General features: G+C 30.7%; 1 protein-coding gene across 1 annotated transcript in view; it reads left to right on the forward strand.

Moving 5' to 3' along the window:
• The window catches only part of LOC134706114 (uncharacterized), a 181,025-nt gene that overhangs the window by 56,731 nt on the left and 109,689 nt on the right, over positions 1-14,605 (forward strand). Inside the window, exons 32-35 of the mRNA XM_063564822.1 lie at positions 10,759-10,794; positions 11,272-11,381; positions 12,142-12,212; positions 13,946-14,118. Of these exons, the coding sequence (XP_063420892.1) occupies positions 10,759-10,794; positions 11,272-11,381; positions 12,142-12,212; positions 13,946-14,118 (390 nt within the window). The remainder of the gene's footprint in view (positions 1-10,758; positions 10,795-11,271; positions 11,382-12,141; positions 12,213-13,945; positions 14,119-14,605) is intronic.

Consider the following 14,605-nt stretch of genomic DNA (forward strand, 5'->3'; position numbering starts at 1 on the left):
TCTTTTTATTGATTATTGGTGATTTGCTGATTTCAAATTTCTAATGTTAATTTCTCTATAAATTCTACTTTAGAGGCGTTTTGAATTTGGGTTTTACTGGTACTTCTTCTTTTTCAAAGTTTTTATGTTTAAATTCTTCTCAAGAGCTCAATGGCTATCACATATCAAAATACTATTTAAGTTTCTTTCATGGACTACTTTAAAAGGATACTTTTCCACATTTATTCAACTTTTACTTTAAGGGAAGAAATGTTCTCATCAACTGTCAACACCAGCTGTTTCTAATTCCATTCAACATTGTTACAGATATCATTTTATGGGAGATTCTGTTATGTTTTCGGTTTCTTTTTTCTTTTTTCTTTATTCTTAATTTGTACTGAATTAAAAATGGTTTGTTTATAATGGTTTATAAAACTTTTTTATGTCAATTTGCATTATTTATGTTGATTATGATATCACTTAAAGTTAATTTTGCATTGTATGCTTTAAGTTCCTTTAAAAAAATTCGAAATTATGTAACTGGTATTAGATGTATTTATAATGTACCTTTTGTTCAGAAAGATTTTGTCATAACTTGTGTATAAATGTTAATTGTAGCAACATCATTCAAAGTTTATTCTACAGGTAAAACAACTTCCCTCCTCAACCTACCCTTTATCTGAGTTTGCACAACATCTTATCTTAATACTTTTAAAACAATCATACCTAGTGTAGCTGACTCTACATCTACTACTTTTATTTTTATTTTTCATATTTTGCATAAAAAATCATCAATACAAACAGGTGTAGTTGATTTGAATCATAACTAAACATAAGATGGTGCCTGCTGAACTTTTATTTCATACTGAAACCATCATTTCAACGTTTCCTTTCACCTATCGTCATTGTCTTGGAATGGTTTAAACTGGTGTGTGTGTGTGTATATACAGTACTATTACTGTACAATTTCCAAACTTTTAATTGTTTGTTTTCCCCTCCTTCTGAATTCAAATTTGTGTTTTGATTGCTTGTATTTTATTGTGTTAATATAATATTGTTTGTTATAGTCAGTCAGATGTTATATGACTTTCAGTAATTTGAGTTTAAGTCCTTCTGGAAAATGATGTTGACAATGGGAATAGTTTAAACAAACACAATCATTTAAGCTTTCTCATTATGTACCATTAGTAATTGTGAGACAATTTTTATATTAATCATTTTTATTCATTTGGATGTACTTACATTTCAAAATCATGTTTTATAATTGCATTTATATATTGTATGTAATAAGCTTAATTAAATGGTCTTTGATATTTATGATATGATTTTTGTATTACTTATAGCCACTACTGCAGTCCAAACTACAGGTAAAAGTCCCTATTATGCACTCCCCACATCCTCTTATTAGCAATGTATTCTGTATCTTTGTATAACTGCATTTGCACTTAATTATATGGATTTACTTGGTACACACTTTTGTTCTGAATTTCTTTCTATCTTTGTGTCCTATTTACATACTATTTACATATTTCTTTAGGAAGTTCTTCTTGAATTGTAAAAACAAATATGTTAGTCCTAATAATATCCACGTTATGGTTCTTATAGAATTCATACTGTGACAAAATCGAACAACCTGTTCAATTTTATCATTTATGAAAATAAAAATTTAGAATTCTCAAATCATGCAAATGGTGGAAGACTTTTTATATGTTGTTAAGTACTTTTATGTCTTTTTCAGTTATTATTTTAGAAAAAAATCTTTTATAGCTCATTTTTTTCAGACATTCTTGTGAGTTTTTTGTATATTTGATTCTACAAGATATAAATGAAACCCTAAATTTTTTGTTGCATTTAAGAAATAATTTAATTTTGATTTTTTTTAACCAAAACATTTAGATTCAGGAATATTATAATTAAATGTGATTGAAAAATAGTATTGAAGTAAAATATTTATGAAAGAGTGTTTATACAGTATGAATAATTTGCATTGCATGTACTCCTATATCTTGAAAGTTGATTAATAGAAAAGTTCAATAAGTTAAATTAAATGTATATATCTCAATTTCTCATTTACATATAATATCAATTGAATGACTCAAACTGGCTAGAATTATTGTAATTCAACTTGACCATTCTTAATTCCAATATTCAATTTTTGATATAGCTTTAATAAGTATCAAACAGATTTACAGCAACCAAAGACTTGGTTAAAATAAAAATGTTCAATATTGTTAATAGCTGTAAAAAGTAAAATCATAAAAATACTGAACTCAGAAGAAAATTCAAAACAGAAAGTCCTTAATCAAACGGCAAAATCAAAAGCTCAAACACATCAGACAGGAATTATATTTTATGATATAACAAATTGCTATATTCAGGGAAGAGGATTTTCACGGTGGATATGGTTGTCCTGCGAGAGAACGTACTGTGCTGGTGATTTGGTCCTGACGGGTGCTGGTGGGTCCTGATTCTGTGCTGGTGGGTTTGTTTACATTGTATCAGAACGGCAATAAAACGACTGTTTTGTTGCTTAATTTTTCTCTGTTGTGTCATAAGTACCATGCAAAGTATATTACAACAATATTATATTGTAAAAGTCGTGCAAGTTCGTTAAAGACAAATCCTTCTATTCAGATCTACCAATAATATCTTCTTTATATTTTATATTGACTTTCGGTTAGGTAAAAGCTTCTTAAAAAGCAAATAAAAAAATGGGGTCACCGACCTCGTTTTCGATTTAAAACGCTGTCTTTTTCATGGAATTTGGAAATCGGGACTTCTAGTCAATAGCAGTGTAATATTTTTTTTTTTAAGTTGGTTTCCCATAAAACTTGTTTGTTCTGTTAACCAAGTTGTTAATACAAACTATTTTAATAATTTTACCAATTTCTGAGTTGAAAATAAAAGCGATAAGTTGCGAAAATAATTTCCCGCCTTTTTTTATTGTGAAATAATTACAAAAGAATGATATTTAATAAAAATTGACCAATAATTTCTCGATGAGTATTCAACAGAATATGCCTTGTGTATATCTAAATAAAATCATGAAATAAAAAGTTGGGGTCACCGGAATGGAAAAAGAGATGTTTCTACTAAATGGGTTAACAATTTGAAATGGCGGGAATACATTGCGCCAATTCTAAAACAACGTCGAAAGCCGTTCTGCCGGTTTTGAGCGATATTCCTATACAAATTACGGACAACACCGTTCTCATTATTTGCTGTTATGTTGTTTTTGTTTGTTTTCAACAACAATAAATGAATATTAATTTACACGTGATAGTACTTAGTTTTCAGTCAGTTTCATAGTCACGATATACAAATGCGGTGGTTGGAAAACAATGCGTTGAATAAATGTACACGCGAATGGATTATGCTTCTATGAACAAAATTTCTATTCAGGTTATTTATAGTGCTTATGTGTTGAACAGAATTTCTTATTAAAATAGTAAAATTGAGAGTGGAAATGGGGAATGTGTCAAAGAGACAACAACCCGACCATAGAAAAAAAACAACAGCAGAAGGTCACCAACAGGTCTTCAATGTAGCGAAAAATTCCCGCACCCGGAGGCGTCCTTGTGAATACATTTGTTATCATCATTTCAAAGTTCAGACAAAGTATATCTGAAAGACAAGACAGACTTGGACCTTTGCTTTCGATATCATGAATTCTAATTTCGGTTTTGATTGTTGTTCCTTTTTTTTTTTATGATAATAACTTAAAATCAGTAGAAGTCTAAGACCCCTAACAATAAAGATCGCCGATCTTTAGTATTGCAAATATGAAAAAGATCGATCTTCATCGGACTTAAAAATACCACTTCCAAATGTAGATCGATTTTTTATGGTTCTGTTCAATATCGTAGCGGCTACGTAGTGCTAAATAGATTTTGATCTTATGAACGAGTAGCTAGGCTAGCTGCAATCAATATCTATGTAGCAGCTAGGCTAGCTACATGTTCAATAGTCATAAATCTATGCAGCCGCTACGATATTAAACGCAGCCCTGATCTTTGTTTGAATATAAACGCTTAGAGAAATCGCGATCGACTTTTTATGCAATCGATCGACCGATCTTCAATTTAAAGTGTTTTATGTAGATCACCGTAGGCCTTCAACAATGAGCAAATCTCATAATGCATATAGAGGTATAAAAGGTGCAGAAATGACAAATGGAAAACAATTCAAACGAGAAATTAACCTCTTAATTTATGAACAAAAAATAAATAAATGAAAAACAAATATGTAATACTTTAACAAACGGCAACTACTTTTATTTGCACGCTCCTGACCTTGGACAGGACCCGTTTCAGTGCTCAATTGATACCGTTACTTATTCGTTCCGTATCTGCTTAATATACATGTGTTAATCGGTGCACATTTTAAAAACTATCTTTTCAATTGTATTTATTCATTATTATTTTTTTTTTTATTATTTTCTGTAAATTCCTAGTCTTCAAACAAAATGACCGTTAAAAGTAAAATTATTCTGACATTTCTTTGTTTTTAAAAGAACTTATGACATATTAATCAAAAAGATAATTAATAAATGGAGATGCACATTTAATGAACCAAATATTTTCTTATTGTATTTACTTCGAGTTTTTTTTTTTAACGAAATGACCGATTTTTTTAGAATTGCAATGTATACTTAATGTAAACGCTCAAGTTCTAAAAAGATCGTAAACGCGAGATGCTCTTAAAAGATCGACTCAATTTCGTGTAAGTGGTTAATAACGGGTCTATTTAACATACTACTGTTTTGATCATTCATTCTTAGGCATCTGTAATTATTGAAATATTCCATCATGTTGCTAGAAACTCAGTCTACGCATACAGTTGTCATACCGCGTGATTATGCCTTACACATTCAAAATACGTATGTGCAATTTGCCGAATCCATACAGGTACGTAAGGTTTTCTATTTATATAGATACATTGAATGTTGATGACATCATTGATGGTTTTCGTACTTTCTTAATGATTTGTGGAAATATAAATACAATTTAAAACCTACCTACCTGATCCCGAAATCACTTTAAAAAAACTTAAGACTTAAAAAAACGAAATACCGAGAGCTTAAAAACACCCGAGCCCGGAGTCCCGATAAAGGTCCTATCCCCCTCCATCTTGTTGTCGAGTATCCAGATTTTGTTTCTTGATAGTTGTTAGATTGATGCATAGTTGAATCTCTTTTTATTCATATATTTTATCATTTGCTGTTTTGTTGTTTGTTTCAGATACACTTAATTCACATAATTGATGCATATATCCAATTCTGGAACATGTCTATTATATAAAAACAATTTTCATTTTCCTCTCAGCAAATCTACCTATCAAAACGTTTTACACTCTCTCCATCGGCTCAAAGAGGAATAACTCTCATTAACGTTTCGAGTTCGCGGAAACCACGACGTCATAAATCGCTGACGGCATAGTACTGTTGCGCTTGTATATGCGCATGAACAATAGAGGGATTTGTCTTTAAACGGAATTGTCCTGACGCTGTGCTGGTGATAAGAAAAACGGTCCTGGTTCTGTGCTCCTATGTCCTGGTGCTGTGCTTTTATATTTTAGTTAAAAGTGGCATATATTCAAGATCATTGATGCTGTACTATTATTGACTAATTAGCTGTTGTCTGCTTTCTTGAAATTAAAATTGTTGTGAATCTGTTTACTGTTATTATGAGAGAAAAATACCCCTATTTTTTTTATTTTTTTTTTATTAATTAACTGTAATCTTATTTATTGGCCTGTTAATGGAACCCTTATTGCCCCCTTTTAAGATAAGAAAATATGTTTACGATTTTCGGGATTATGATCATTTTGCAAGATCACCAAAATACGTTGTAGTTTATACAATACTTATTTAAAGTAGATGATGTGGTATGTTTGTTGTCAATGGACAAATTTCCATAAGAAACAAAAGGAAGTATGTGTTAACAACCATACATCATCGTACGACCTTCAACAATAACCCATAAAATAAAAATGTAAAAGGTTTTGTATAAAAATGGAGAGCAAAAATATAGAACAAAGGACTTTTTGAGCGTTTGAATCATGTCTTTAGCAGCTTAAAACACATTTGTTTGTGAACAATTGAGTGCTGACTATAAGAATGACAATAGAATTGCAGGTTTGTTTGTTTGGTGTTTTTTTGGGGGGTGGGGTGGGGTGGGGGGATGGGGATAAGTTAGAGCGAGGTTACAGTGAAAGCTTGGAATAGTTTCCCGTAAGATTTAAAAGTTGTATTGTAAAAGAAAAGTGTATCTTATAGCTGTTAAGAATCACTTGCTGTTAGATTTTTCCAACATATTTTTTTTTGTCTTAACGGTTATCAGGTATTTTTTTTAATAAAAAATACTATTTTCTGAAAGGGCTGGCTTGAATATGTCAGAGAATGAAGACGAGATAACCTAGAGAACACTAACAAAATTAAGATTTCTTAGCTTTTTCATTTCAAAATAAATATTTTTGATAAAGAATTACAGGGGAGGAAGTGAACAATGTGTCCTTCTTTTCTATATTTAAATATTTTTCATGAATAAAAATAAAATGTGCCTTGATTATAATTGAAAATGAGTAAATGGAAAAACTACCCAACTAAAATACACTTTTATTTTAATATTGGAAATATCACTAAGCTTTTAAGTTTTGTGTGTCAAACACACCATCTCTGTAGTAATGACTCCTTACCAAGATATTTCACTTCGTTCATTTTTTTTTCCTGCTTTTTTTTGTTTCCATCCATCTGTTTTCAGGACTTTAACAATCAACAATAACACGCCTGGAAAATGCGTACTCGGCTGTCTGTAATCGACCATTTTTAGACACAACAGGCTCCTAAAAAAACAAGCCGGGGTGGGGGTTCAAAGATGCAAATTAAGTACTTATATCAATATTTTATCTTTTCGTGTACGGTTTATGACCCCTCCTGTGGCCTGTCAATTCCGAAATGTGCAAACTGCAATAGTATCAAAACAGCACAGACAATGAATAATAGAGATTTAATTTTGTACATATATCGAGGGGAAACTTCTTGCAAAGCATTATTATTTATGGTTCATTATTGTATTTAGTAGAAAAAGAGACCTAGTGAAAATAAAATCACTATTTTTGTAGAGAATTCACAGACCTTTGTACAGAGATTTTTGTTATGTTTAGCATGGGATCAACACATACTAATTACCGAGTGAAAAAAATCAAAATGTCTATCTACCTTGCACATTTTAGAAAATTCAGATCAGATAACGAAACTGGTTCCAGCAACATGTATAAGCAATTTAAGATTGTGACCCTCACAGTTTCCATTCACCACAAATATTCTCGTTACAACGAATCATTTTAAATACAAAAATACGTGTTGCAGCCTTATGTTTATCTATTAATATATGTATACGGATAACGTTATGAAAGGCAGCAGGGTCATCAGGGTGAGGAGTCCATGTCATCTGAAATAAATGCTAAGCATAGATCTAGAAAGCGACAGATTATCATGACATTAAAAAAAAGTCTCTTCTTTTCGACTGTTTTCGAACAAATCGACACATAAAATGAATTATATAGTATTGTGGAATTTTTAACTTATTTTAGATACTATATATTGTTATCTGATATTGGACGAAAGATGCTGCCCTTTTATGTTATTATGTAATACAAGTTCAGATCATTTGAAAACACATATTAAACAGCCAAATGGATGCACAAGACTTACAATAGGAGTTATAGATCCTGTTAGCAACAATTATCTGGCTAACTTTATTGATTTTGTAACATTTGTTTCAAATGTGACCAACTTCTTATCCAAAATCACCAGCACCGTATCAGGACCCACCAGCACAATGACAGGACCCACCAACACAGTATCAGGACATGAATAAATTGAGAAAATGCTAAATTTTAATAAATTGCAATGTTTTTTCACAAAATTGTTTTGTCGTGTGAATTGCGGTATAACAAGCTGACTCAATGAGCATTTTTGTTTTATTTTTTCAGTTCGAGATTTTCTGAAAATGAGCATTTTTGTTTTATTTTTTCAGTTCGAGATTTTCTGAAAATGAGCATTTTTGTGTTACGCTTACTGAAACAGTTTAGAGGGTCAATTTTTTAATGGTTTATATATGAACCCATAATAAACGAAATTGAAAAATCTAAACTGTTTTCTTTCATTTTTTATGAGTGAAAACGTCAAAAATCATCATTTTCGTCTTTGTTTACATTTTTTCATTGATCACCAGCACCCGTCAGGACCGAATCACCAGCACAGTACGTTCTCTCGCAGGACAACCATACCCACCGTGATTTTGTCAAAATCACTTTTATTAAAATGTTGTTTATATGTAAATGTAGCTTATGTTATATATATTACATTATTACATTCTGCTCTTATATTGTGTGCACAATACCTACCTATGTAATTCACCACCAATCATTTTTCTACCATTATATATACTGATCTTTATTTCATACTCTGTGCACAATACACATGTATGTAATTCACCACCAATCATTTCCTTCCATTATAATGTATACTATTCTTTATTTCATACTCTATGCACAATACACGTGTTTGTAATTCACCACAAATCATTTTTCTTCCATTATGATATAAACTGATCTTTATTTCATATTCTGTGCACAATGCAGGTGTTTCACCACCAATTATTTTACTACTATAATAATGTATACTGATCATTATTTTATACTCTCTGCACAATTATACATACATTTATAATTTACCATCAATCATTTACTACATCAATAAAGAAAAACAATCAGAAATAATAATGAAAAATGAAACAAATTGGCTTTTCTTCATTTTCAGTTTTTAATCTTTTATTCTGTACACTTCTTTTATCATACCAACTATTTATAAGATCATTCCATACCAAAATGATATTTGCAGCTTTTCTACTGCATTCATAAGGATTATAGCAACACTGCTTTAAATGGTAAGCATTATGATACATGGTCAAGCTAGATAATATATCAGATTTGAGCTTTACTATGAAGCTATTTACCTGTTGAAATCCTCATGTAAGTCACTGCACAGGCTTGTTACTCTGATAGTGCTTGAGATGCATATAAAGATAACTGAAAAAAATCGTTGATCATAATTGCATTGCTACTATGTTTTGCTTGCAGGAATTTTATAACTGCCTATGATATCTGATTCTTGTCTCATTTTGAATAATGAAACAGAACATGAGACAAAGATGGCTAACTTCGTTCACCTAAAAGAAAACTGACTATAATACAGTAGTCAAAGAATTTGATAATTTTTCCTTAATTGCAGATGCATAATATTATTATGTTCTCATTTGACATTTGTCTGTTGTCCTTGACCTCATTTTTATGGTTCATGGACCGCTTAAAAAACTAGTTTTCTAATTAAGTGATTTAAAGCAGTTGTGAGTAGAAGGACACATGAATTTGGTATATGGAATCATTGCAAGTTATAGATGTATGCCAGGAGGGGGTAATCTGACATCATTTTCAAAATTTATTGGTCAGCATTAAGTTTTTATAATTAAGTATCACTGTAAAGACACAGCTAGCAAGAGGTCAGCCTGGTCAGATATATTTGAACATTGAACATTCCGTCAGTCACATGTCCAATGTCCTTGACCTAAATTTTATGGTTCAGTGACTTGAGAAAAAAAGTTTTTTTGATTTTTTGTAATGTTAAATTATCTCTTGTCAGACAGTTTTCACTTGACCTCGACCTTATTTCATGGATCAGTGAACAAGGTTAAGTTATGGTGGTCAAGTCCATATATCAGATACTATAAGCAATAGGTCTAGTATATTTGGTGTATGGAATGATTGTTAGGTGTACATGCCCAGCTGACAGGTGTCATCTGACCTTGGCCTCATTTTCATGGTTCAGTGGTCAAAGTTACGTTTTTTAGTTTTGGTCTATTTTTCGAATACTATATATGTTTGGTGTTTGGAAATATTTTATGATCTATATGTCAGTCACGCAGGTTTTATTTGACCTTGACATCATTTTCACGGTTCAATGCTAAGTGTTAAGTATTTGTGTTTTAGTATTATTTTTTGAAAAATTTATAACAATAGGTCGACTATATTTGTTGTATGGAAGAATTGTCAGCTGTACATGTCTGCCTGGCATGATTCATCTGACCGTGACCTCATTTTCATGGTTTATTGATCAATGTTTAGTGTTCTTGGTTAATGTTGAGTTTATGTGACAGTTGTAATAAAACTTTATATTTAGGACTATCAACATTATATCAATGATTAGGAAAGAAGGCGAATCATTTTAGCGTGTGCACTCTTGTGGTAATTAGGTGTGTATACTATTCATAACAGCTAATCTGTATTTGGTGTATATAATGACAGTAACAGTGGCAGATCCAGAAATTTTCATAAGGGGGATGGGGTGGGTTGGGGCAGCTCCAGTCATGCTTCAATGATTCTGTTATATATTCAACTAAATGTTTGCCACAAAAGGGGGAGGCCAGGCTCCCAGGTCCCCCTGATCCTCCTTTGAGTCAACTCTACATTACTTTTGTCTTTCTTACATAGTTTATTCACCCATGACCTCAGTTACATGGGTCATTGTTTATATTGAGTTTTTGTTTTACTATAAAAATACCTGTATAAAAATATAAAATTCGTTCATAGTTAAGACATTACACAGCCAAGACATTCCAGTGTGTAACCTTATGTTAAAATTATGCTTAAGAATCATCAAAATGAGACGATTGTCATTAATGTTTAAAAATATAACAAATTTTATAAATTCTATTTCAGTGAGTGTTCCAACAACAACATATACACCTGTATCTGGTAAGGTTTTTTTCTTTTCTTTATAAACATCTTAACAAAGGATTTATGTTTAACTCAAATCCTGATGGCTCCTTTGTTATATTGAAATTTAATTTGCAGAACACAAGTCGATATCAAGTAATAATCCAGTTCTCACCTGTTATGAACTTATAAGTAGTAGCACTAATCTCATTAAATAATTTTTAGTTTTTAAAAAATATTTGAAATTGTAAGATGGAACATGAGTTTTGTTTGATGTAAGTAATCACTTGTTCTCATCTAAAAAAAAGCTTGATTGATCTGGGGAATAGCATTCCTTATGTGATGTTAATTTATATCCTTTGTCAAAGTAAGACGTAAGCTTTCTTATTGTTTTCTAATGCCTGTACATCTTTGTCTCGCGCAGTCTTTTGAATTAAAAGTATTTCTATAATATCATATTATGTCAGAACAAACCAGATACTAATATTTTGATATTTATAAATCTTTTTTTTATAGGTGAATTAAAAGTAGAAGTAATCCTGACTATAAATGTAACACCCAATGATGAAATAAACAATGAAAATTCTGTGTACTATCAAGAATTATTCAATGAGACTTTTATAGTGGTAAGATCATAAACAAGTGCCCATGAATGTTGCACTTGGTCCAACAGAACCTGATATCAAAATTATGCGCATATTACTTATTATGATTTATTGTAGTATCCATGGCTTTTTGCTTTAGAAACTGACTTGGAAAAGGCATTTTTGTTTAAATGGGAAAATGGGATTGTTTACATCGGTATAATCTTAAGTTATGTCTAAACAGACCAATCCACAACGGTAAAGGGAAATTAGAAAAATCAGAACTCAAAGACGACTACACCAATTAAGCGTAAAATGAATGATGGAACAATCAGAATTCAACAAACAAGATCTGTGTATTTACATTCAACAACAAGAATCACACTTCCAATAATCAGTGGTTTGAAAAGACATAGCAACATTAAATGCATAAATCTGATTTTCAGTTTAATTTTTAACATATGCAGTTTCTACATTTCCCTTTTAAAATAAACATGTTTCAAATAAATACTCCATTATTATGTGAAAATAATTTGAAATCATCTTCACACCATTCAGAATCAAACTCACAAACAATTTTAATGTAAAAATAACATTACCCACATAAACATAAATTATGGTGAACATTTTGACGACCTTGGAATTACTGTCTAGACACATATGATACCAAATCATCTTGAAATAGAAATAACAAGGATCTCAACAATTTCTATGAATTAAAATTGTAATATTGTAATTAATAAGCATAATTGAACTTTTTTTTCAGTGTGTAAAAACATTTTTATTTTTGTTTATTTTTCAGTTGACAAATTACTACTCTAATTCAGCTGCAACAAAAGACAATTTCATTAAAATTGTCGTGTATAGAATAAGGTAGGAAAACTACACATATACATATGAACTTTATATTCCCTTTCCCATTAATTTGCAATTATGAGAAAGATACCATAAACAAATGTCTTTATCAATCACAATATATGAAAAAAATAAATGACAATAGGAATCCTCAAGGAATCACGTTCGTGAAAGGTCCCAGGGTCTTCTTTCATTGCATAGCATTAGTTCAGAAATGAAACGGACCCTCTATGAAGACATACTTCCTGTCTTTGTATATTTTGAATTTTGTTTTTATCTTGTTTGATTAAAGTCTGTTCAGATGGGTGAATAAACAATGTAAATACATCTTTACCAAGAATTCAACAAATTTGTTGTTTCAATTCAAAGGTGTTTGCTAAATTTATATATAAAAAAAATATGTTCTTGTTCTTGGGATCGGTGTGGTTCTTAGATGGTAGTTATTTCATCAACCATGTCATTCCCCTTAGCAGATGCTAAATAAATTATAAATTGTATATAGTTTTGTAAATTGACATGGTGAGAATATACCCACACCACTACAGCAGAGACTAAGAATCATTTTTTTTCTGAATTCTATCTTTGAAACAGGGTTTCTCCCTTTATTTTAATTGGAGCATAAAATAGTCTTACATTTTATTTCAGTTGATTCATATCTTGAATTGATAAGGAATTTTATAAAAATGGCGGAAACCATTGGAATAACCCTTTGAGCTTCTATGGTCAAATTCATATTATTTCCTTGTAAAGTACCGCACACAATTAGAAATAGTTGGTTAATTCTCAGAACTCTTTGTATAAAGAATAGGTTTGCTAGTAATGAGAGGACCAAGAATTTGACCATAGTCTTCAAAAGATTTGCTAATAAAGGCAAAGTAGTAAACTGGTGTTCAAAAGTCATGAATTGATGAAAAAAAACTAAATCTGTGTAACAAACTAAAACACAGGGAAACACATCAACTATAAGAGGAAAACAAAGGAACAACAAGATAACTAGAGTGCAACAAAAACAAACACCAACATGCATAGAAACAAACTAATTGATAACAACTGCCATATTACTGACTTGGTACAAGACATTTTAAGAAAAAATGGTGGGATGAACCTGTTTTAATGGCTACCCAATCTCCCCCTTTATGTATCACTAAAATGATAACACACGTAAGAACATTCATAACAGAGAAACCCACAAACCAATAATATATTAGTGGACACATAATGCAAATAACAGAAAGGATTTTTTTTTGCAGCTGTTCCTAACATTAATGTCTTGCAGTTAAAAGTAATTTATGGTTTCATGATTTATATTTTCTGGAACTACCCTTTGAAATAAACTATAAGTTTATGGTCGTATCCTGGATACACTCTGGAATTATTTTGCTACTAAAAGATTTGGAGCTCTGTAAGTAAAGAAGATGGATAACAAACTGTCTAGGTCTTCATGATCTAAATGTTTGACTGAATATAAAAAAAAAAAAATTTAAAAAAAAAAAAAATCTTGTACAGACAATTTAAGAAATGTTTATAGGATATAATTTATGATTAATTTAGAATAATGTCATAGTTGTCCTCTCATTGAGTTGATCATACAATTGTGAACAGGGTTATCATATCATTTTATTTGTACGTCCTTGCTAGTAGATTAACCTCTTTATACCTCATAAATGCTACACCATGTTTCCTAATTTTCTGTATAAGTATGGAAGTTCTTGAGATTAGATCTTTAAGAATTATATTTAAAAAAATTTCAGCAAAGGAAGTTTAGTTGTGAATCATGCAGTCATAATGAATTCAACATCTACGACTGGCCAAAATCAGGTTGCTGCTGCCACCAATAATCTTGTAAATGGTGGTGCTACACTTACAATTGGTTTTGTTACAGCAGGTGCAACTAACGCTGCCATTTATGCACCAGGAGGAAATGGTACTTCATTACTCATACTACTTTTATTTTCTTTATTCCAAGTCTAAGTTATTCTTTTAGATAAGATGATTAGATCAATTCTTCCTTTAATTTCCTTTTATCAATTTAATTATAGAAATCAAGTGAATAAAGCAAATTGACACAATATGACTTGAAATTCCTTATTTCTTTGTTTAGGTATAAATTATATCTGCGTGATAGCTATCTTTATATCAATATAAAATAGAACTGAATGACCTTAGATCAAAGAATTATTTAAATCTATGATAATTTTGAATTTAGGAAAATTGATACAAAAAAATGTGATGAAATGTTAGCCAACCATTAGAGTTATATTATAGCCATTTGAGCATGCCCAAGGTAAATTTGACTATCTCTGATATTTCAGTATGAGCTAAATAATCCCCTTAGCAATGTGCGTGTGAGCATGCCTCACCCTGTTAAGTTTTGTTAGTTATCATCATATATTTCTTGTCATTTTCCTGAA

This window comes from Mytilus trossulus, chromosome 2 (genome assembly GCF_036588685.1).
Source record: "Mytilus trossulus isolate FHL-02 chromosome 2, PNRI_Mtr1.1.1.hap1, whole genome shotgun sequence".
Classification (NCBI taxonomy): Eukaryota; Metazoa; Mollusca; class Bivalvia; order Mytilida; family Mytilidae; genus Mytilus; species Mytilus trossulus.